Consider the following 21,533-nt stretch of genomic DNA (forward strand, 5'->3'; position numbering starts at 1 on the left):
GGGAGCGGTGGCTGCCCCCCAGCGTGGGGCCGGGGGGGGGCTGTGGGGGGGCCGCGATGCTGTCATGGAAAACGGCCCCGGTGCCAAGAACAACTGCAGGGAGCAGCGGGGTCGTGTTACCGCGGGGACAAGGGGGGGGGACGGGGGGGGGGGGGCGGCTGGCTGCCCCCAACCACTGCCCCACACAGCGGGGGGGCCCCAAAGTAGTGTTTTTTTTTTGGGGGGGGTTCTGCTGTCTGCCCCCACACACAAATATTGTGTGCCCCCCCCCCATTTGGGGATGTTTCTGCTTGGAGGGGGTGGGGGCACTGCTGGGGGTACCCCAATAATTTTATTTTGGGGGGGGGGCAGGGGGTGTCCCCCCCCCACACTCTGTCCCCAGGGAAATGCCCGTGAGTGGGTGGCTGGGGACAGAGACCCCTGGGCTGAGGGGGGGAAAGTGGGGTGGGGGGGGGGGCAGTGGTGTCAAGTGTAAAGGGGGGGACAAAGGGGGGGCGACAAGGACTGGGGGTGTCCCCCCCCCCCCGGAGGCTGCCGTGGCACCAGGGACCCTGGCAAAGAGCAGCCGGTGGGGGGACACGGGCACGGGGCCACTGTCCCGTGGGGGGGACACGGACACGAGTGGGGGGGGCAGAAGGGGGTGTCACAGACGTGGGGCTGGGGGGAGACACGAACACGCGTGGGGGGGGCACACAGGGGCTGGGTCTTCTCCACGGCAGCGCCCCCGGCTCCGTGCCTCAGTTTCCCTCCGTGGGACCCACGGGGTGACAATGGGGGGGGACAGTGAAGGGGGGGGGACACAGTGGGACCTTCGGGGGGGGGGGGTGGCAATTTGGAGGGGGGGGCTGCGGAGCACCCGTGGGTGGGCGCTGGTGGCGGGAGCAGCCCCCACGGGGGCAACAGCTGCGAGGGGGGGGGGGCAGGCAGGTGCCGGGGGGGGCGGGAGCCCCCTCGTGGGTGGCCTCGTGCCGGGTGTCCCGCGTGGGTGGGAGTCACGCGTGGGGGGTGTCACGCGTGGGGGGGGGCGACCTAGCGGGCAGCTGCCGAGAGGAGGGGAAGGGGGCAGCTTTTTGGGGTTGGGGGGGTGTCAAGGGGGGGTCGTCCCCACTCTTGGAGGGGGGGGGGGGAGGCAGCTGCCAGGAGCCGGGCGGGTGCCCCGCGTGGGTGCGTGCCCCGCGTGGGCCGCCCCCTACTCACCCCTCTGCCCATGGCGCTGCCGTCGCTGCTCCCGGCCCGGGGCTCTGGGGGGGGGGCGAAGGCAGCGGCGGAGAAAAACCCGCCCGGCCCCGCCCGGCCCGGCCCCGGCCCGGCCCCCCCCACCCCCCCCCCCCCCCCCACGGCCCGCCGGACCCCTCCGCCCCCCCCTCCCCTCCCCGCTCGGTGTTTTGGGGGGGCTGCTCCCTTCCCCCCCCTCCCCCGGGAACACTGGGGGTGTCCGGACCCCCCCCCCCGCAACCCCCCTTTTGTGGGACTGGGACTTTTTTTTTTGGGGGGGGTCACTTCTGAGCGCTGGGAATGGGGCACGGTCCCAGTTCTCCCAGTCCGGTCCCAGTTCTCCCAGTATGGTCCCACTTTTCCCAGTCCAGTCCCAGTTCTCCCAGTCCGCTCCCACTTTTCGCAGTATGGTCCCAATTCTCCCAGTATGGTCCTAGCCCGCTCTTCCCCCCCCCGCGCTGGCCATGCCCCCCCCCGCTGATGCCACCGAGAGCAAGTGGGGAGGCTAAAATTAGCCGGGGGGGGGCAGGGCCGGGACACGCGGCTGTGCCCAGGCCCCCCCAGTGCCCCCAGTGCCCAACGGCCCTCCCAGTACCCACCCCCCCCATCCCCGCCCCGGGCCCCCCCAGGGTCCGGCTTAGTCGCCACGGCAACCGCCTCCGAGCCTCAAGGGCGGCCCAAGGACGCGGGGGGGGGCACGGCCGAGGGGCCCCCAGCCCTTGCACCAGTGTCCCCAGTCGGCATCAGCACTCCCAGTATCGTCCCCGTCCCCCAGTCCGCACCAGTTTGCACCAGTACCCTCCTCTCCCCCGGTATCCCCGTAGCCCAGCCTGCACCAGTATCCCCAGGACCCCCAGTCTGCGCCAGTTCCCTGGTCCAGCTTCACTCCCAGTATCCCCAGTGTGCCCCAGTCGCGCCAGTCCAGCCCTGCACCCCCAGTGTGCCCCAGTATCCCCAGTCTGTCCCCGTTCCTTCATGGTCCAACCCTGCAAGCCCAGTCTGGACCAGTCCCCCCAGTCTATGCCAGCATGCCCACTCTGTCCCAGCACCTCCCAGTATACCCCAATACATCCCAGTATGCCCCAATACCTCCCAGTATGCCCCAGCTTTCCCCCAGCACCTCCCAATTCCATCCCAGTATTATGCAGCCTGTCCCAGTCCTCCCAGTCTCCCTGGAACTCCCACTCCATCCCAGTATATCCCAGTTTCTCCCATTCCCCCCACTCTGCCCCAGCACCTCCCATTCTATCCCAGTGATCCCCAGTATCCCCAGTCCCCCAGATCTCCCAGTCCCTCCCAGTCCCCCCAGAACTCCCAGTCCCTCCCAGTATCCCCCAGTCCCCCCAGAACCCCCACTCCCTCCCAGTCCATCCCAGTCCCTCCCCAATTTGCCCCAGTACCTCCCAGTGCTCCCCAAACCTCCCACCCCATCCCAGTATCCCCCAGTCCCTCCCAGTCTGCCCCACCAACCCCCCTCTGCCGAGCCCCCCCCCTCCCCCCGACCCCCCTCAGCCCCCCCCACTGCCCCCAACCCCCCCCCAGCCCCCCCCAGCAGGGGTTGGGGACAGGAACAAGGCCGGGGGGGGGGGGCGGAGGCGGTGGGCGGGGGGGTGTTTACCGGGGCCGTGTCCCCGCTGTGCCCCCCCCGCTGTCCCCCCCCCCCCCGCTGTCCCCCCCCCCGCTGTCCCCCAGCTGAGCAAACAAATGACGCGGGCGCAGCCGGCCCCGGCCCCACGGGGGACCTGGCGTGGGCCCCGGCCCCCTCCCAGTGCTCCCAGTGCTCCCAGTGCTCCCAGTGCTCCCAGTTCCCCCCCCGGACTGGGCAGCGCTGCCGCGACCCGGGGCCGCGAACACGCGTGGGCCGGGGGGGAGGGGGGGGGGGCGGGAGGAATGCGGACGGGGCGGGGCCTGGGCGGGCTGGGGGCGGGGCTTGGGATGGACTCGCCCAAATAAACCCCGCCCCCTCCCTCCTTGCCCCGCCCCCTCCGGTTCCTTTCGGGCCATCCCCGCCCCCCCCCGGCACCGCAGGGCCCCCCCCTTTGTGTCCAGCCCCATCGGGGGGGGGGGCACCCATGGGTGCCGGGGAGGTGCCCCCCCCCTCCCGGTTTCCCCCTTAATTAAAAAAAAATAATTAGGAATGAGGCCCTCCCCCCCCGGCCACGCTAATGGCTCACCCCCAAAAACCGAGGGGGGGCACGCTGGAGTTAATGTAGGTCCTACAATAACAACCGAGCGGGGGGCATTGATGTTATGGGGACAATCTGCCACCCCTTGATGGGGGGGCACAAAGCCTGCACCCCCCCACCTAGGGGCACCTCTCCATGCCCCCGAGCTCCTTTTTTTTTTTTTGGGGGGGGGGGGGTGTAGGGGAAACTGAGGCAGGGTGCGTGTGCCAAGAGCACGCAGCCGGGGGGGGGCAGAAGGGGAATCAAACCCAATGGGGGGGGGGGGTATTGGATGGCACGGCCCCCCCCCAGCTCCCCAGGTGATTTCCCCCCCCCCATGAACCCCAAAGCAAGGGGCAGGGTGACGAGGACACCGGGTCCCCTCGTGGCGCTGCAGGCGATGACACTGGGGGGGGGGGGGGGAACCTGGCACCACCGCACTGCCCCCCCCCCCAAATAAATAAATAAATAAATAAATAAATAACCCACCACCATCACCGTATCTGGGGAGGGGGGAGATGCAGCTTGGGGGGGGGGGTCAGCCTTTATTCACCCAACCCCAGCACCCCTCGCCGTCACAACCCCTCGGGGCCGGCCAGGGTGCCGTTGTGTTCCGGGGGGGGCGAGGTTGGGGGTGGGGAGGAGGGTCCCGGCTCCCCCCCGGCCCCTTCTTCCACCGCCGCCACCGCCGCCTCCTCCAGCGGCTGGTCCAGGCGGCTGGGGATGGACCAGTAGAGGTGGGCATCGCGCCGGGCGGCCGCCGCCGCCAGCTGCCGGGCGCTGCAGGCCGGGGTGGGCACGGGCACGGTGTGGTGGAAGCCGCCGTAGTCCACCTCGTAGCAGCCCTCGGCCAGGCTCAGCACCGGCGAGAAGCGGTGGCCCCACAGCACCTCGTCCGCCAGGTAGGAGCTGCGCGCCTGGCACGTCATCCCTGGGGGGCGGCGGGGAGATTTGGGGGGGTGTGGATGGGGTGGGGGTCCCGCAGGCTGCACCCCGCATGCGTGCACGGCGCGAGCGCAGAGCGCACGGCACGAGGACGCTGCCCCTGGTGTGGCCATGGGGTTGGGGAAGGGGATGGGGTGGCCTGGGGGTGGGTAGGGGGCACCCGGTGCATGGGGTACCCTGGTTGGGGGTGGGGGGCACCCCAAACTGTAAGGCACGGGGCACCCCGATCTGTGCTGCACCCAGTGCATGGGGCACCCTGAGTGTGGTGCGTGGGGCATGGAGGTGATGTCCCCATGGAGATGAGGTGTCCCCCTGGAGATGTCCCCATGCACATGGTGTGTCCCTATAGAGGTGCTGTCCCCTGGAGGTGTCCCCGTGGAAATGAAGCGGCCGCATGGAGATGTCCTTGTGGAGGTGAGGTGTCCCCATGCAGGTGTCCCCCTGGAGGTGAGGTGTCCACATGAAGATGTCCCCATGGAAGTGGCGTCCTCATAGAGCAGTCCCCATGGACGTGACGTGGCCCCATGGAGGAATCTGCATGGAGATGGCCCCATGGAGGTGGCGGTCCCACAGAGATGTCCCCTTGGAACCGAGGTGTCCCCTCATCATGGAGATGTCCCCATGGAGGTGGCGGCCCCGTAGAGACGTCCCCATGGACACAAGGTGTCCCCACAGAGGTTCGGCGCCTCCCGGTGCGTCCCACCCCCCGGTGGCCCCGTTACCTGTGGCCTCCACCATGCCCTCGAGGATGACGACGATCTCAAAATCGTCCTTCTCCAGCTGGTGCCGCGAGACGTCCCAGAAGGGGCTGCGCTCGTCGATCTCGTGGCTGATGATGAGGGGCGAGACGAGGAAGAGGCGGTCGTCGCCCGTCTCGAAGCCCACGCTCAGGTCGGTCTGGTCCAGGGGGATGAACTCGCCCTCCTGCGTCTGCTTGGACTTGATGAGCTTGGCGCGGATGGAGGCCTCCACGATGTGCGAGTCCCGCAGGTCGCCCACGCGGAACATCAGGCAGAGGCGGTCGTCCCGCAGCGACACCACGGCGTGCGAGGAGAACACCAGGGTCTCGGCGCGCTTGTTGGGCTGCGAGATCTTGACGAACATGCAGCCCACCATGAAGGCGTTGACCATGGAGCCCAGGATGGCCTGGAGCAGCAGCAGCACGATGCCCTCGGGACACTTGTCGGTGATGACGCGGTGGCCGTAGCCGATGGTGGTCTCCGTCTCGATGGAGAAGAGGAAGGCGGAGACGAAGCCGTTGAGGTTGTTGACGCAGGGCGTCCACGCGTGGTCCTCCAGGTGGTCCAGGTCGCCGCGGCAGTAGGCGATGAACCACCAGATGAGGCCGAAGAAGAGCCAGGTGACGGCGTAGGCCAGGATGAAGACGAGGAGGCTGAAGCGCCACTTGAGGTCCACCAGGGTGGTGAAGATGTCGGTGAGGTAGCGGTAGGTCTCGCGCACGTTCCCGTGCTGCACGTTGCACTTGCCGTCCTTCTCCACGTAGCGCTGACGCTTGCGGGCCCCGGCCCCCCGGCGCCGGGGGGGGACGGGGGGGGCCTTGGCCTCGCCGGGCCCCCCCTCGGGCACCCCGCAGAAGGCGGCGTTGTCCTGAGCCATCGCCCTCAGCGCCTGCGGGAGGGAGCGGGTGGTGGTGGTGGCGCCCAACTGGGAGCACTGGGAGGCACTGGGAAGGGCAGGTGCAGAGGGGGGGGCAGCAGGAGGCTGGGGGGGGTCAATGAGGCACGGGACTGCGGGGATGAGTGAGGGCACACGTGTGTGTGTGTGTGTGCACACGCATAGACACATGTGTACACGATGCGTGCACTCACACAAAGGATGCGTGCACACCTGCAAACGTGCACACGCCTGCATCCAGCTGCCCGCAGGTGCACACGCGTGTGCACACACACACACACACACACGCACATGCACACGCACACACACACGTGTATGCAGACGCACGCATCCACTGACACTTGCACACGCGTGCAAACACGCGCACACAGCTGCACACGTGTGCACACACACACACACACACACACACACACGAGCAGATACCGGCACGTCAGCACCCAGGGCTGTGCACACACGTGTGTTTGCCCACGGGGGGGGTGCATGCACACGCGTGTAGCCTGGGGGGGGGGGTGCGGGGGGGGTCGTTGCACGCTGCCATGCACCGGAGCGTGTGTGCACCAGTCCCGTGCACGCACTGGAGCGATGCCAGCGCACGCACACGGGGCCGGGCAATGCACACGCACACACGATGCTCACACACACATGCATCTGCCCCCCCCCAACCTATCCGTGCCCCCCCCCCAAGCTGTGCCCCGCACAGCCCTGTCCCACCCCCCACACTCCCTGCCATGGGGCACCCCATGGCCCCTGGGCTTTGAGGGGGTGGTCCAGGCAGATTTGGGGGGGAGGGGGGGGAGGGGGCATCTTCCCCAAAATATACAGAGGGGAAAGGGGGGGGGGGGGGGGCACCCTTCACCTCCGTGCAGGCCTTGTGTGCCCCCGACCGGTGTCAGGGCCCCCAGCGCCACCCCCGGGTCACCTCGCTGCGAGGGGGGGGCTGAGATGTGCCGGGGGGGGGTGTGTGCAGATAGCGGGGCTGGGGGTGCGGGACAGATCGAAGGGGGGGGGGGGCAACACGGGGGAGTGGGGGGCAGCAGCAGCCCCCCGGGGCCGTCCCCTCCACCCCCGCCCCCCCCCGCTCTGCCCCTCGCCCCCCCCCCATCCCTCCCCATCCCTTTGCCCTCCCGCCCCCCCCCCCTCACTCACCGCTCCCCCCGCGGCTCCCGCCGGGGCGCGCCCCCCCCGCGCGCTGCGCGCATGGCGCAGGACGAGCGCAGCGCCCGGCTCGGCTCGGCCCGGTCCCACCCGGTCCCGTTCGGGCTCAGCTCGGTTCGGCCCGGCCCAGCTCCCCCCCAACCCCCGCCCCCCCCCCCCCAAAACACCGTTTTTTTTCCCCCCCCGCCCCCCCCCGCGCCTCCCCCGCCGGCCGCTCTCCGCCGTTCCCCGGCAACGGCTGCGCCCCGGGAGCGCGCGGCTAAAAATACCGAGCAGCGCCCGCCCCCGGCACGGCCCCCCCCGGCCCCGGGCCGAGCCGAACCGGGACAAACCCCCCCTTAACCCCCCCCTCACCCCCCGACCCCCCCCCTCCCGGGAAGGGCAGAGCGGCGGGGTCACGCGTGGGGGGTTTGGGGAGGGGGGCGCAAAATGCGCCGGGGTTGCGCCCACGCGTGTGCTCGGGGACACGCGTGGCACGGGGGGGGGGTGCATGGTGCTGCGCTCCGCACCCACACGGTGCTCGCTGCTGACCCCCTCCCCACACCCCCTCCGGTGGTGCCCCCCCCTCCCCTCCCCAAAATTCCTCCCCCCCCCCCGGTTGTCCCCCCCCTCCCGGTGGCGGTGGCGGCCCCGGCCCCTCCCCGGCCCCCCCCCGGCAGACAAAGGCGCTTTGTGCCGGGACCGGCCCGGGAACAGCGGGGCCTTGTGCGGGGGGGGGCGGCCCCACGCACCCACGGCCACGCACCCACGGTCCCGCTGCCCCGCGCCCCCCCCCCCCGCCGCTCCATCATCATCATCATCATCAGCCCTCGGGGGGGGGGTTGAGGGGGTGATGGTGTCGGGGGGAGGGGGGTTGCCCACGGGTGACACCCACCCTGTGCCCCCCCCCCTCCCCACGGGGGTCTCAGGACCCCACGCAAAACACGGGTGGGGGGGGCCCGGTGCTGCGGTGGGGAGGGGAGATGTGGGGGGGGGGGGATATGGGGGGTGCTCGTTTCCCCCCCCCCGCCCCGAGGCCGGTAACGTGACCCGGCCCGGGCTCGTTTTCCACCCCATTAACCCCCCCGCCCCCCCCCCCAAGCCCGCCCCACGCCGGCTCCTCCCCGCCCCCCCCCCCCCGCCTCCCCCGGCCCCCCCCATTCCCCCCCACCCCCCCGGGGGCCCCCTCCCCGGCCCCGCCAATCGGTGCCAGCCGGGCCCTGCGAGGCGGCCGGCCCGGGGAGGGTTGGGGGGGGGGGGTGGGGGCGCGGGGGGGGCCCCGTCCCACCGCCGCCGGCCCCGCCGAGCCATAAAGCCCATGGGGAGCCGGCGGCGGCCGGGCTGAGCGCGGCCAGGCACCCCCGGGCGCCCCAGGGTGCCCCCCCGGCAAGGTAAGGGGCCGCCGGGGGTGGGGTGGTCCCGGTCCCCCTGAGCCCCCCCCCGCCCCCCGCCCTGGTAAAGACCCCCCTGGTCGCGGCCAGGCCACCCTGGGGAGGGGGTGAGGGGCTGGGGGCTGCCGCCAGTGTCCCCCCCACACACTGGATGCGGTTTCAGGCTGGTGGCCCCGCGCCCCCCCCATCGCGCTGTCCCGTGTCCCCATCACGTCCCGGTGTCCCGTGCCCCCACCTCCCTTTATCCCCCAGCCCCCGTGTCCCCGTGTCCCCAGTCTCCCCAGTGTCCCCAGTGTCCCCAGTGTCCCTGTCCCCCATCCCCATGCCCCCCATGCGCCCCCATCCCATGTCCCCACGTCCCCATGTCCCATGTCCCCTTCTGTCCCCGCTGTCCCCGTATCCCCGTGTCCCATCTCTGCCATCCCCTCGCCCCCCACCTCTGTCCCCACGTCCCCTGTCCCCACATCCCCCCTCCCCGTGGGTCTCCCCCCTCCCCAGCCCGGTGGGGACCTGGACGGGCGGACAGACGGACAGGGAGACGGACGGACGGACACGGACGGGGTGGGGGGCACCACATCCCCACTCCCACCCCCTCCAGGCATCTCTGGGGCCACCCCTGTCCCCTCTACGGCAGCCCACGGGGGTGTCCCCATTGCCCCCCAGCACTGAGGCCCGAGGCCGTGGGGTGGTTGGGGGGGGCCCTTCCTGCCCCAGGGACTGGGGGGGGGGGGCAGGGTCAGGGCGTTTCAAGGGCATTTGGAGCGAGGGGGACGGGGGGGGGACCCACAGGGCGCTGGGTTAGTGGCACCGGCCCTGGGTGCACTGGGGATTAACCAGGTTAACCAGGCTGTGGGTTAACCAGGCTGGGGGTTAACCAGGCTGGGGGTTAACCAGGCTGTGGGTTAACCAGGCTGGGAGTTAACCAGGCTGTGGGTTAACCGGGCTGCAGGTGAGCCAGGCTGCAGGTTAGGTGTGCCGGATGAGCTGGGCTGTGGATGAGCAAAACCACAGATTAGCTACGCTGGATTAGCCAGGCTGTGGGTTAGTCATGCTGGATTAGCGGGGTTGAGGATTAGTGGGGCCACAGATTAGCTACGCTGGATTAGCAGGGTTGTGGATTAGCCACGCGGGATTGGGCTGTGGGCAAAGATGGGCTGTGGGTTAGCCAGGTGTGGTTATCTGGGATTGGATTATCTGGGATGGGGGTTATCCGGGTGTGGGTTATCCTGGGATTGGATTATCCCAACTGTGGGCTATCCAGGTGTGGGTTATTTTGGGATCAGATTATCCCAACTGTGGGTTATCCAGGTGTGGGTTATCCAGGTGTGGGTTAACTGGGATGTGGGTTATTTTGGGGTTGGATTATCTGGGTGTGGGTTACCCAGGTGTGGGTTATCCGGGTGTGCTGTATCGGGGCGTGGGCTGGAGGTGTGGGTTACGGGAGGTGTGCGGTACCTGGTGTGGGTTATCTGGCCGTGGGGTACCCGGGTTAGTCGGGCTGCGAGTTCCACCCCCCCGTGAGCTGCCGGTTAATGGGTCTGGGGGCTGACGGGGCCGCGGGTTACCCGTGCTGCGGCCGCGGGCGGTGGCTTCTCCGCTGGCTCCGAGGGCTGAGCCGCGCCGTCCCCGCCGGCCTTATCCGCCCCATCGGCACCGGCGCCGCCAGCTCCCGGGGGAGCCCCCGCGCCCCTGGGTCCCCCCCGCGCCCCTGGGTCCGCTGGACGCGCTCCCGGCCCCGCCGAGCTGCCCCGGAGGCGGCGGGCTTGAAAAGAGGCCAAAACGGGCTTTTTTCGCCCCAATCCGCAGCCGGCAGCGGGGTGGATTTGTTGGGAGTTAAGGGGGGTTGAGTAGCACTGGGGGGTGTGGGGTTGTCATTTTGGGGTCCCCTGGTGCTGTGGGGACCCCCCCCCCACAGTGTCCCTGCTGCGCTAGAGGGGAAACTGAGGCACAGCTGGGGAGGGCTCCACGGTCCCATCCTGCCCCCGCCGCCCCGTGCTCGCCATTTTCCCAAATTTCCCAAATTCTGCAGCTCGGGGCCGGCAGCGTGAAGGGCACAGGGACGGCGCTGGCCTCAGGGCCCCCCCAGGGGTGTCCCCCCCCCAGGGCCAAACCGGGTGCGATGGGGTCCCGGGGTGCAGCGCAGGGGCTCGGGGCGCTCCGATGGCCAAGGGCAGGGGACAGCAGCCGAGCGGGGTGGGTGGCAGGGGGACGCTGGCCCCCGGGACCCCCGCTGGGGGGGGGGGGGGCCAGGCTGGCCGGGGGGGCGGCAGCGAGCGCGGGGCCGTGCATGCTAACGAAGCGCCTCGTCAAAGCGCCTTTGTGCCCCGCCAGCTCCATTGAGGCCTCTCCTCCGGGGCGCACAAAGGCCCCACTGTCCCCGTGTCCCCGTCCCCCCCCCGCCTGCCCTTGCACAGCCTCCCCCCCCCCCCCCCCCAAGCACCCAGCCCCATGCCGCATCCCCCGGTGTCCCCAACCCCACCGTCCCCAATTTTGTACGGGGACGAGGTGCGGACCCTCCGCTCCCAGTTGCCACCAGTATCACGGCCCCCGTTTTTGGGGTGGAAAGGGGGGAAATTGGGGCTGGCGGGGAGCCCGGCCACGGCTGGCACCGTGCGGGCACGGGAACGGCGCCCGGGTTGGCGATGCCAGCGGGCCACGGGGAGGGGGGACGGGTCCCCGTGTCCCCTGCCCTGCGAGGACCCCCCACATGCTTGTGGGGGGGGGGGAAACTGAGGCAGGAGGCGGGGGGGGGGGGGTTAATGGGTAACCGGCCCGAGCAGGTGCCGGTCGTGCTTGGTGGCGGCCGTGCCCCGCGGCATCGTCCCCGCACCGGGAACAAGCGGAGCCTTGTCACAACCTGTGTCCAGGGCACGGGGGGGGGCACGGGGGGGCTGCTAATGGGGGAAGGAGGGGGCTCAGGGGTGGGGGACCCCAGAAATGGGGGTTAGGATGTGCTGGAAGGGGTGCGGGGAGTCCCTGGGGTGTGGGGACCCCAAAGAGGGGCAATGGGAACTTTGGGGGGGGCAGGGATCCCAAAAAGGGGTGCAGGGAGCCCAGGGAAAGGTGCAGGGATGCTGGGGAGGGGAAGGACCCCAAAAAGGGGGAGAAGGGCATAGAGGGGTGCGGGAACCCCAAAAAAAGCACAAAGGGAGCCCCAGGGATAAGGGGACCGGGGGGGGGAAGCATGGGGAAAGGGGGACAAAAGGACTTGGGGGGCGCAGGGCCACCTGCGGGGAGCTGCTGGGGGTGCTGGTGCCTGGCCCTGCCAGCACTGGGGCACAGGGGGGGACACTGGGGGGGTGCAGGGGTCCCGGGCCAGGCAGCTCTGGGGGGCAGGGGGTGGTTTTGGGGACAGGGGGTGGCTCTGGGGATGCGCGGTGCCCCTGGGTACCAGCAGTGACCTGGTTGGGGATGGGGACAGGGCCCTGCTCCCGGTGCCACCGTCCACGGGGTTTTGCCGGGGGGGGCGGATGCGGCACAGGAGGGACGGGGGCAGCACCACACGGGGTGGCCGCTGCCTTCCGGGGCCCCCCGGCTTTGGCCGGCGCAGGGCCACGAGGCTCCAAGGAGACCCCCCAGGCTGCCACCCCGTCCCCGGTGTCCCCGGCACGCCGCCTCCCGCAGCCAGCTCGGAAACCGCGGCGGGGCCAAACGCTGGCGGGGGCTGAAAGGGGCCTTTCTGTGCCGGCGGGGACCGGGGTCGGGGACGGGGACAGGGACGGAAGCGCGCCTGGCGCCGCCGCCAGCCCCTTGTGCCCGTCGCCTCCCATTCATCCCCTCCTTCCTCTTCCTCCCGGCCAGGACAGCCGGGTCCTGGCCCCAGGAGAGGTGGCAGGGGGACAGCCGGGGACATTGCGGGGTCTGGCAGCAGCGGGGAGGGCAGGGAGGGAGGGAGGAGCGGACGGACAGAGGGACAGGTGAGAGGACGGGGGCATAAAAGCACGGACGGACGGACGGACAGAGGAACGCACGGACAGACGAGGGTACGGATGAGGGGAGGAAGGGAGGGACGGGCAGGTGGATGGGGGGGGTGCTGGGGGGGGGATGGATGGACAGACGGACAGGTGGCTGGAGAGGGCACACGTGGTCAGACGGACGGACAGACGGATGAAGGTGGATGGACAAATGGGCGGGGGGACAGCCAGGTGGTGGCTGTGGGGACAGATGGACAGTTGGGTTCATTGATCAGTAGGGAGGAGGACGGACGGACAGACGGGACGGACAGACGGGGGGAGGGCTGCAGGCTGTGAGGGGTGACAGCAGCCACCAGCACCGAGGTGCCACGAGGCCACCGGGTCCCCAAAACTGGGCTGGGGTCCCCAACACGTCCCCAACACCCAACCTGTCCTCAGCCTCCATCCCTCAGCTGCCCGTCCTCGTACCACACCCCATCCACCCCCCACCTCCTCCACCCCCCCACCTTCCATCCTTCTACCCATCGCCTTCTCCACCCATCCTCTCCCATCCACCCCACCTTCCATCCTCCCACCCTGTCTCCTTCATCCACCCACCCACCCACCTTCTCCACCCACCCACCCCATCCATCTACTCAACCTTCCAGCCACCCACCCTTCCCTCTTCTCCATCCATCCTATCCCCCATCCACCCATCCCATCCCATCCCATCCCATCCCATCCCCTCCCCATCCTCCACCCTACCCCCTCACCTTCCCCCCTCGCCCCGTACCCCCTCCAAACTCTCCCCCCGCGTCCCCCCTGCTCACGGTGCCCCCTCCCGCAGATGACGTCGGCCACCAAGGTGTACTACAGCCAGACCACGCAGACCGACAGCCGCCCGCTCATCGGCTCGGGCCTGCGCCGGCGCCGGGTGATGACGAAGGACGGGCGCAGCAACGTGCGGATGGAGCACATCGCCGACAAGCGCTTCCTGTACCTCAAGGACCTGTGGACCACCTTCATCGACATGCAGTGGCGCTACAAGCTGCTGCTCTTCTCCGCCACCTTCGCCGGCACCTGGTTCGCCTTCGGCGTGGTCTGGTACCTGGTGGCCGTGGTGCACGGGGACCTGCTGGAGTTCGACCCGCCGGCCAACCACACGCCCTGCGTCATGCAGGTCCACACGCTCACCGGCGCCTTCCTCTTCTCGCTGGAGTCGCAGACCACCATCGGCTACGGCTTCCGCTACATCAGCGAGGAGTGCCCGCTCGCCATCGTGCTGCTCATCACCCAGCTGGTGCTCACCACCATCATGGAGATCTTCATCACCGGCACCTTCCTGGCCAAGATCGCCCGGCCCAAGAAGCGGGCGGAGACCATCAAGTTCAGCCAAAACGCCGTGGTGGCGCAGCACAACGGCAAGACCTGCCTCATGATCCGCGTGGCCAACATGCGCAAGAGCCTCCTCATCGGCTGCCAGGTGACGGGCAAGCTGCTGCAGACCCACCTCACCAAGGAGGGCGAGAGCGTGCGGCTCAACCAGGTCAACGTGGACTTCCAGGTGGACACCTCGTCCGACAGCCCCTTCCTCATCCTGCCCCTCACCTTCTACCACGTGGTGGACGACGCCAGCCCCTTTCGGGACATGGCCCTGCGCACGGGCGAAGGCGACTTCGAGCTGGTGGTGATCCTCAGCGGCACCGTGGAGTCCACCAGCGCCACGTGCCAGGTGCGCACGTCCTACCTGCCCGAGGAGATCCTCTGGGGCTACGAGTTCACCCCCGCCATCTCCCTCTCGGCCAGCGGCAAGTACGTGGCCGACTTCAGCCTCTTCGACCAGGTGGTGAAGGTGGCGGTGCCCTGCTGCGTCCACGAGACCGTGCGGTTCGGGGACCCCGAGAAGGTGAAGCTGGAGGAGTCCCTGCGGGAGGCGGCGGAGCGGGAGCGGGAGGGAGCGCCCCTGAGCGTCCGCATCAGCAACGTCTGAGACGCCGCCAGCCCTGGAGATGCCACCAGCGCGGGGAGACGCCGCCGGCTCTTCCCCCCCCTTCCCGGCTCTCGCCGTCCTCCTGGGCCTTTCCCCCCTTCCTCGTGGCACGGGGCTGCCCCCCCGGGACCCGCGTGGGTGCTCGCCCACCGGTGGGACCACGTCCCCCTCGTCCCGGCCCACGTGGGGACGGGGCTGTCCCCGTCCCCCTCCCCTAACGCTCTGCTAACACCAGCCAGAGACCCCCCCCCAGCCCCTCTGCGCTGCCAGGAGGAAGGTGGACACAATCCTGCCGGGAAAGCTGTCCCCGGGGTGGGGGGCACGCGGCCACCCCCAGCCTCTGGGGACACGGTTCCCCACCAGCTGGGAGCTGCCTCGCTGCTCCAGCCTGCCCCGGCGAGCTGTGGGGAGCGGGACGGCTCCGTGCCAAGGGGGGGAAACCGAGGCAGGACCCCCCCCCCCCAAAACACACACACACACTGAGGCTGCCCCCAGAGCCGGGGCCCCCTCCCCACGCTGCCCCCCTGCCTGTTGGGGGGGGGGGGACACACCGGGGTGTCACCGATAATCGGACACGGCCGCGGCGCCGCGTCCCCGCTCGAGCCCCCACCTCGAGCACGTCGCTGCTGCTAACGTAGAGCCCCCGCCTATTAACGCGCCTCCCCGGGCACCCCCACGGCCCGGGGCTGGTCCTCCCTCGCTGCACGGAGCCCAGGTTATCCACACAGGTGTACATGTATAGTGCGACTAACCCCTCTGTACAGACACGGGGCAGAAAGGTTTCACCCCTGGAAAGACTCACGGGTCCGAGCCCTGCTTCCGCTGGGGGCACCTCGGGGCCTCGTCCTCGATTTGGGGGAGAAAAGACCAAGGAGTTACTAAATAAAAGTTCTATTATTGACAGGCAGAAAGGGCTCGCAGTGACGCCGAGACGTCCCCGTGCACAGGGGTCCCACGCGGGGTGTCCCCCCCCCCCGTGCCATGAGCGGTCCCCCCCTGCTCAGGGCTCAGCCCCGGTGGTGTCACCATCCCCAGGAAGGCTGCGAGCACTCGGTATAGAAACACAGGTTTATTGATGGTTTTCCCCCGCTGACATCATCGCACGGGTGGTTACAAGAGAATGGCCCCCAGTACAGCGGGGAAACTGGCACCAGTGGGCAGCTGGGACTGGCGCTGGGAGATGCGCTCCCACCCCTGACCCCCAGGATAGACCCTGGGAGAGGGGGTTCCGTCCCCAGCACCACCCCACGGCCACGGCCCCCCCCGAGGATGCAGGGCTGTCCCTGAGCAGCCGCTGTGCCCCCGCCTGGGGACAAGGCACAGGACCCCGCTGGGACCCCAGGGCCTCAAGGCACTGGTTGGAGAGGATGAGATTGGGGGAGGAAGGGCACTACCCCCAAAAAAATCAAGGGGGTAGGGTCAGACAAAAAGGGATCAGGTTGCACTTAAAAAAAAAACAAAACAAACCAAAAATAGTTAAAAATAATAGGTACAGCAATTAGAAAACATTTACAACAGCTCGCGGCGCGGGAGGGTCTCACACCAGGAAGGAGGACGTCTGTTTGAACTCGCCCTGCGGAGGGAAAGGGGGGACGTTACCGGGGGGGGGACCCCAGGCTGGGAGCGGGGGGCTCGGGCAGCGCTGCAGCCAGAGGGGTTTGGGGCGAGCACAGCTCCCGTGTCTGGGGAAGAGACGCGAGGAGGGCTCTGCCCTGCTCCGGGGGTGCTGTGTGGTGCCACCCCACTGTCCTGAGCGATGGAGCCCCCCCTGGATGATCGATGGAGCCCCCCCAGGTCCTCTTTGTCCCTGCAGGGGCCTGCAGCTGCCCCCTCTCTGCTTTGCATGACAAGTGCCCGGGGAGCCGTCTCCCTGGGAACCCTTCTGGTGGCCAGCAAAGCCCTCGGGCGCCGATCCCCGGGAGCTCAGGGACGAGCACTGCCACTGCCAGGGGGGCAGCGGGGTCCCCGCCTTCCCCCTTCGCCATCAGAGCCGTGGCCGGGCACCATTCAGTGTTTTGAGGGCCCCCCCCGGGGGACACAACCCCCCCAGGACACAGCACGGCCCCGTCACGCTCCGGGGCACGGGGCACTCACCTCGCTGCGGTGCGAGGGCTGGCTGTAAATGACCTTCTTGCTGGTGGTGCTGCGGAAAGAGAGAGCATTGAGGGGGGGGGCACACTGCACACAGCAATGCTCCCCCCCAAAAAACCTGCTGACAACCAGGGCACAACCCCAGCCTCAGCCTGCTCCGGGCAGGGACTGGGAGAGGGGAGGACGCGGACTGGGAGCGGCAGCGATCCGGGCTCACTTACTCTTTTCTCTCTGAAATAAAAGAAAGGGGACAAGGATTTTAGGGGGGGGGGGCGGCAGGGAAAGCGGTGCTGGCACAGAGGGCAGCGAGCCCCGGGGACGGGTGCGTGGAGCAGAACTCACTGCTGAAGTAGCCCCGGCTGTAGGCGAACCAGATCCCGAAGGCGATGAGCGCCAGCACCATCAGCAGCACCACCACCGCCGCCACGATGCCGCCCACGTTGACTTCATCTGGTGAGAGGTGGGGAGGTGGGGGGGCTGTCAGGGGGCTGCTGGGGGGCTGTCAGGGGGCTGCTGGGGGGCTGTCAGGGGCCTGCTGGATGCCAGCCCGGGGCCACGGCCAGATGACGGGGCACAAACCCTCAGTTCAACACCCAAAAACCCCGGCTCGACACCCAAAAACCCAGCCCGAAGGGTGGGGACCCCACTTCAGAGGGGCTCGATGGGGGGCTCGGAGGGGAGCCCCGGGCCAAAGACCCATCGAAGCTGGGTCTGGCTCACACGAGGACCGGGCTGCCCCGGCCAGCTCCAGCTCCAAGGGCAGCTTCCCCCCTCCCACCTCCACGGCATCACTCCGAGGACTTGTTTCAACCCATGCTGCCGGAGAGCAAACAGCAGGGTCATTAACAGCGCAGCTAATTGGCATTCCTTTGAACCCTGCAGGCTGGAGGGTACCAGGCTGACACGCAACCAGGCAGTTTTCCCCGGAACGTGACTCGTGCCAGACGCAGCCGAGCGCAGCTCCGTGGAGCCCCCACCCCGGCCCCGGCCCCCGCCCCTGCTCCTCACTCACTGGCTTCCATGTGCACCACGTCCGATTTTTGGGGGGAGCCCACGTTGTTGGAGGCCTCGCAGTAGTAGTCACCCGTGTCGAAGCTGGTGACGGGCTCGAAGGTCTGGAGGGGGAGAGGAGAGGAACGGGAGCGTGGCTGTGGGGGCCGGGGGGTCCCCGCGCCCTGAGCGCAGGCACTCACCAGCTCCCCGGTGGTGGAATCCAGCGTGTAGGACGAGTTCCTGAAGGTCAGGCTGGTTTTGGGGTCGCTGGGCATCAGCATGGTGTCCCGGTACCAGCGGAAGGTGGGCGGCGGGGACCCGTCCGTCTCGGTGCAGCGCAGCACGGCCTTGCTGCCGATGGTGGCCGAGGTGGGGACGTGGGCCACCGGCTTGGAGGGGGGCACTGCGGGACGGGGGGAGAGGGAAAGAAGAGCTCGGTTCCACCCCGAGCAGGGCACGCAGCTGCTCTCACTTCCCCTGCTCGCCCCGAGCAGGCGTTTCACGAGGAAACACCAAGCCCCGGTGCGGGGGGCACCTGGCACAGCCAGCCCCCGGTGCCCCCAGAACGCAGCGTCCCCTAAAGCCACCACGAGGAGCCCGGCGGCCACCCCTAGGCGCAGTGCCCCAGCTGGCAACACGCTCCCCGGGGTTCAAGGGGGGATCAGAGCTCCTTAAACCTGCTGGGGCCACCCGTGCTGCCAACAGGGGAGGGCAGATCCAGTGTCCCCCCCCCAGCTGGCTCCCCCCGTGTGGCAGCGGGGACGGGGAGCGGGTGGCAGGGGGCTCTCCGGGACAGACAGAGGGGCAGCGCGGGGGCGTGGGGGCCAGCGGCACACCTTGGACGACGAGGTTGACTTCGGACTTGGAGATCTGGCTGCTGCCGTCCACCACCTCGCAGATGTACTTCCCCGTGTCCTCCCGCGTCACCGTGCTGAAGTGGATGTTGGTGGACGTGAACTGGACGCGGTTTTTGTAGGGCTCTGCGGGGAGAGGAGGGGGGTCGGGGGGCGGCCGACGGAGAGGAAAAAAACCCCCAAGGGGAGGCCTGGAGGGGCTGCGGGGGGGGGACACACGTACCGGTGAGCTCGTTGCCGTAGTACAGCAGCACCAGCGAGGTGCCCTTCTGGAACTTCCACTCGATGCGGGGGCTGCTCATGCTGTGTTTGTACGCCTTGCAGGGGATGTCCACGGCTGCGGGGGAGAGACGGCGCTGAGCTGGGGGGCCGGCAGCCCCCGGAGCCCCCCTGGAGCAGGGAATCCGCAGGGGGAGCACCCCGAGAGCCCGGGGATGCCCCTCGTCGGCAGGAGCCGGGTGCCCAGGCCGAGCTGATGGGGGAGACCCCGGTGTCGGGGGGCCGCAGCCGGGCACTCACCGCTGTTCTCAGGCACTTGCTTAATCTCTGAGGTCACTTGGGCACCCACCAGGGACCCTGCGGGAGGAAGGGACACGTCTGAGACACGCGGGAGGCACCAGGAGGAGCCCAGGTCCCGAGGGACACCGGAGCTGCCGAGCCCTGCCAGAATTTGGGGACCCGTCCCCATCCCCAGCTGCTGGGGCAGGCGCCGAGGGGCCCACGGCAGTGAGCCCGGCCTCCCTCCCTTCCTCCCTTCCTCCTCCTCCTCCTCCTCGCCGTTCCATCCGTCTCGTTAATCAGTTTCCAGCCGCAGTTACCCTTTAACAGCACCTCCCGACCTCGGGGTTTGTCAGCGCAGGGACCCGGTGCCAAGGGCTCACCCCGGCACCACCCGCGGCACACCGCTCCCGGTGTCCGTCCCCCCCCCACCCCCCGGCTCCGTGGCCGCCCGGTGACACCGCGGCTGCCGCAGCGAGGTCACCGGGAGCCCTGGGGCAGAGGTGACACCGGGAACCGCGGGGCAGAGGTGACGGCACCGCGTTGTGGCACGGCCGCAGCCGGAAAATCCTGCCCTACCTGTGCGGCCTCACCTCCCCGCGGCCCCTCCTGGGTTGGTTTCGCAGGAAACCGACCGGGGGCAGCCCCGGGGGTGTTTCGTAACGCTCTGCCCTCGTGCACACGCGCGTGCACACCCCCACACCCCCCCCCCACACACACACACACCCCTGCCTGGCACGCGTGTGCACGCCGGGTCCGAGCACAGCCCCCCCGGCACAGCCACGGGCGGGGGAAACGGGGACGAACCGAGGCGGAGGCCGGGGCTCCCGGCTCGTCTCCGGCCTCCGACCTCCGCTCACGGAGCCCCACGGCGGGGGGTGGCCGGTGAAAGGCCCCGGTGGGTCGGGGGCCGTGAGTCACGGCGTGGGAGAGGCCAGGCCGGCCGCCGACACCGGGAACCGAAACCGCCCGTGCCCGGAGCCGCCCGCACTTTGCTCCCCGAGCCGCTGCCAAGCGAAACCCAGCGGGAGGGGGGCACCGGGGCCACCCCCGCCACGAGGGGGGGGGGGGATCCCAGAGGGCACCGGGACCTCGCACCGGGTTTGGGGACGGTGCCCGGAGCTGTGGTCCGGTGGGGAAGGGGCTGCCTGGAAGCCCCACGGGGGGGGTGCCGGGTGGCGGGGGGGGGGACCCCCCTCCCGCTGCGTCCCGGCTGTGCAGGAAGCGCTCGGCGGGGACGGGAAACCCGGCCCGGGGACAGGAAAAGGCACGGCCGTGGGAGGGGGGCTGCGGGGCCGAGCCGCTCGGAGCCCCCCCGCCCCGTGCCACGGCCTGGTGGGGGGGAACGGGGGCTGCTCCGGTGCGTTTTGGGGGAAAAAAGCCCAAAGGACGCCGTCCCGCAGCCCCACGGGGCCGGGAGCCCCGACGGCGCCAGCCCCGCTCGGGTGGACCCCGACCCGCGCCGGGAATTGTCCCGGGACAAAGGAGGGGCCGGGGCCGGGGGGGCTGGGGGGGCTCCGCTTCGGCCTCTGGCAACCCAAAACGGGCACCCGTTAACCGGGGACACCGGGGGTTGGCTGGGGGGGGTCAGGGCTGTCCCGGTGCTGTCCCCGTCCCCGTGGTGGCCGGGGGGGGCTCGGGGGGGGCCGTCGGGGGCCGTTTCCTTCCCGGCGCCCCGGCCCGGATGTCCCCGGTGCCCTGAGTCACCGCCGCCGGGGTGGGGCCGGTCCCGGTCCCGGTCCCCGGGGTCAGCGGGCGCTGCCCGGCCCCGGCCCCGACCGGGAGCGGCTCCCCCGGACGGTGCCCCCCGCGCCGCCACCACCGGGAACGGGGGACGGGGCCACCGGGAACCCAGCGCTGGTGGCCCCCGGTGGCCCCCGGTGGTCCCGGGGCGGGCGATGGCGGCGAGGCCGCGAGGGAAGCGCCCAGGGGAGCGCCGGTACCGGGAGTAACGGGGCGGTGCTGCCCCGTCCCGGTGAGCCCCGCCGGGATCTCGCTGCCCCGACACCGCCCCGCTCCCCCCCGGGCGCACCCGGTGGCCGGCGGCGAAGCTCCACGGCCGGTAACCGGGGACTGGGGGGGAGTGGGCATCGCCCCCGGGGACACCGCCAGGCCCCCCCCCCGCCCCGTCCCGGTACCGGCACCGAGCACCGGCGGACCCACGGCCGCCCCCACCCCCACCGGCACCGCCCCGACGGCCCCCGACGGGAAAAGCCGCCTCCACCGGGACCGGGACCGGGACCGGGACCGGGACCGGGACCGGGACCGGGACCGGGACCGGGACCGGGACCCCCCCCAGCCGCCCCCCGCCCCCCGGCACTCACCGGCCGCCGCGCACAGCAGCAGAAGGGGGAGGGGCAGGGGCCGGGGGCAGCCCCGCAGCGCCGCTCCCGCCATGGCCGCCGCCGCCGCCGCTCTGCGCGCCCCGGGCCAGGTGCGGCCCCGCCCCGCCCAGGTGGGCCCCGCCCCCGGCCGCCGATAGGGCGGGCTCGCCCCGCCCCGCGGGGCCGGGCCAATCCGGCCAACGCCCCTCTGCCAGGTGCGAGTTGGCCCCGCCCCTCGCGCCGCCCCATTGGCCGCTCCGCCTGTCTCGTCAAGGAAGGGGCGCGCCCCGCTCCCCGGCCCCGGCTCGCTGGGCGCCGATTGGCTGAGGCGAAGGGGGCGCGCGAGAGACAGGTGCGCGGGAGAGGGGCGTGGCGGCCAATCAGAGGGAGCGCCTGAACTTCTGG

The 21,533-nt window shown here is 70.4% G+C and overlaps 4 protein-coding genes across 6 annotated transcripts in view; 1 reads left to right on the top strand and 3 right to left on the bottom strand.

The window, feature by feature from the left end:
- Window positions 1–1,257, bottom strand: part of LOC309888517 (sodium/potassium-transporting ATPase subunit alpha-2) — a 10,311-nt gene extending 9,054 nt beyond the window's left edge. The window contains exon 1 of the mRNA XM_082780872.1: window positions 1,198–1,257. The gene's annotated coding sequence lies outside the window, so the exon portion shown is untranslated. The remainder of the gene's footprint in view (window positions 1–1,197) is intronic.
- A 2,657-nt stretch (window positions 1,258–3,914) lies between these two features.
- Window positions 3,915–7,230, bottom strand: KCNJ9 (potassium inwardly rectifying channel subfamily J member 9). Of its 3 annotated transcripts, XM_082780916.1 has the most exons (3): window positions 7,107–7,230; window positions 5,048–5,954; window positions 4,193–4,859 (listed from the first exon to the last, which is right to left on the bottom strand). In XM_082780916.1, exons 2-3 carry the CDS (start codon window positions 5,940–5,942, stop codon window positions 4,669–4,671), a joined length of 1,086 nt encoding a protein of 361 aa, XP_082637042.1. In that variant the 5' UTR covers window positions 5,943–5,954; window positions 7,107–7,230; the 3' UTR covers window positions 4,193–4,668. The 3 variants fall into 3 exon arrangements, with proteins under 3 accessions (XP_082637043.1, XP_082637042.1, XP_082637041.1); XM_082780917.1 differs by lacking the exon at window positions 7,107–7,230 and having other exon boundaries at window positions 3,915–4,311; window positions 5,048–6,157; XM_082780915.1 differs by lacking the exon at window positions 7,107–7,230 and having other exon boundaries at window positions 5,048–6,157.
- Window positions 7,231–8,372: 1,142 nt separating this feature from the next.
- Window positions 8,373–15,262, top strand: KCNJ10 (potassium inwardly rectifying channel subfamily J member 10). Its single transcript, XM_082780920.1, has 2 exons — window positions 8,373–8,485; window positions 13,226–15,262. Exon 2 carries the CDS (start codon window positions 13,226–13,228, stop codon window positions 14,366–14,368), a length of 1,143 nt encoding a protein of 380 aa, XP_082637046.1. The 5' UTR covers window positions 8,373–8,485; the 3' UTR covers window positions 14,369–15,262.
- Window positions 15,263–15,424: 162 nt separating this feature from the next.
- On the bottom strand, window positions 15,425–21,260 carry F11R (F11 receptor). Its single transcript, XM_082780946.1, has 9 exons — window positions 21,129–21,260; window positions 18,826–18,882; window positions 18,530–18,643; window positions 18,289–18,432; window positions 17,653–17,855; window positions 17,472–17,574; window positions 16,798–16,909; window positions 16,463–16,511; window positions 15,425–15,941 (listed from the first exon to the last, which is right to left on the bottom strand). The coding sequence occupies exons 1-9, from the start codon at window positions 21,199–21,201 to the stop codon at window positions 15,906–15,908; spliced, it is 891 nt and encodes a 296-aa protein (XP_082637072.1). The 5' UTR covers window positions 21,202–21,260; the 3' UTR covers window positions 15,425–15,905.
- Between the last annotated feature and the right edge of the window lie 273 nt (window positions 21,261–21,533).

This window comes from Aythya marila, assembly GCF_965140915.1.
Source record: "Aythya marila genome assembly, chromosome: 29".
Lineage (NCBI taxonomy): Eukaryota > Metazoa > Chordata > Aves > Anseriformes > Anatidae > Aythya > Aythya marila.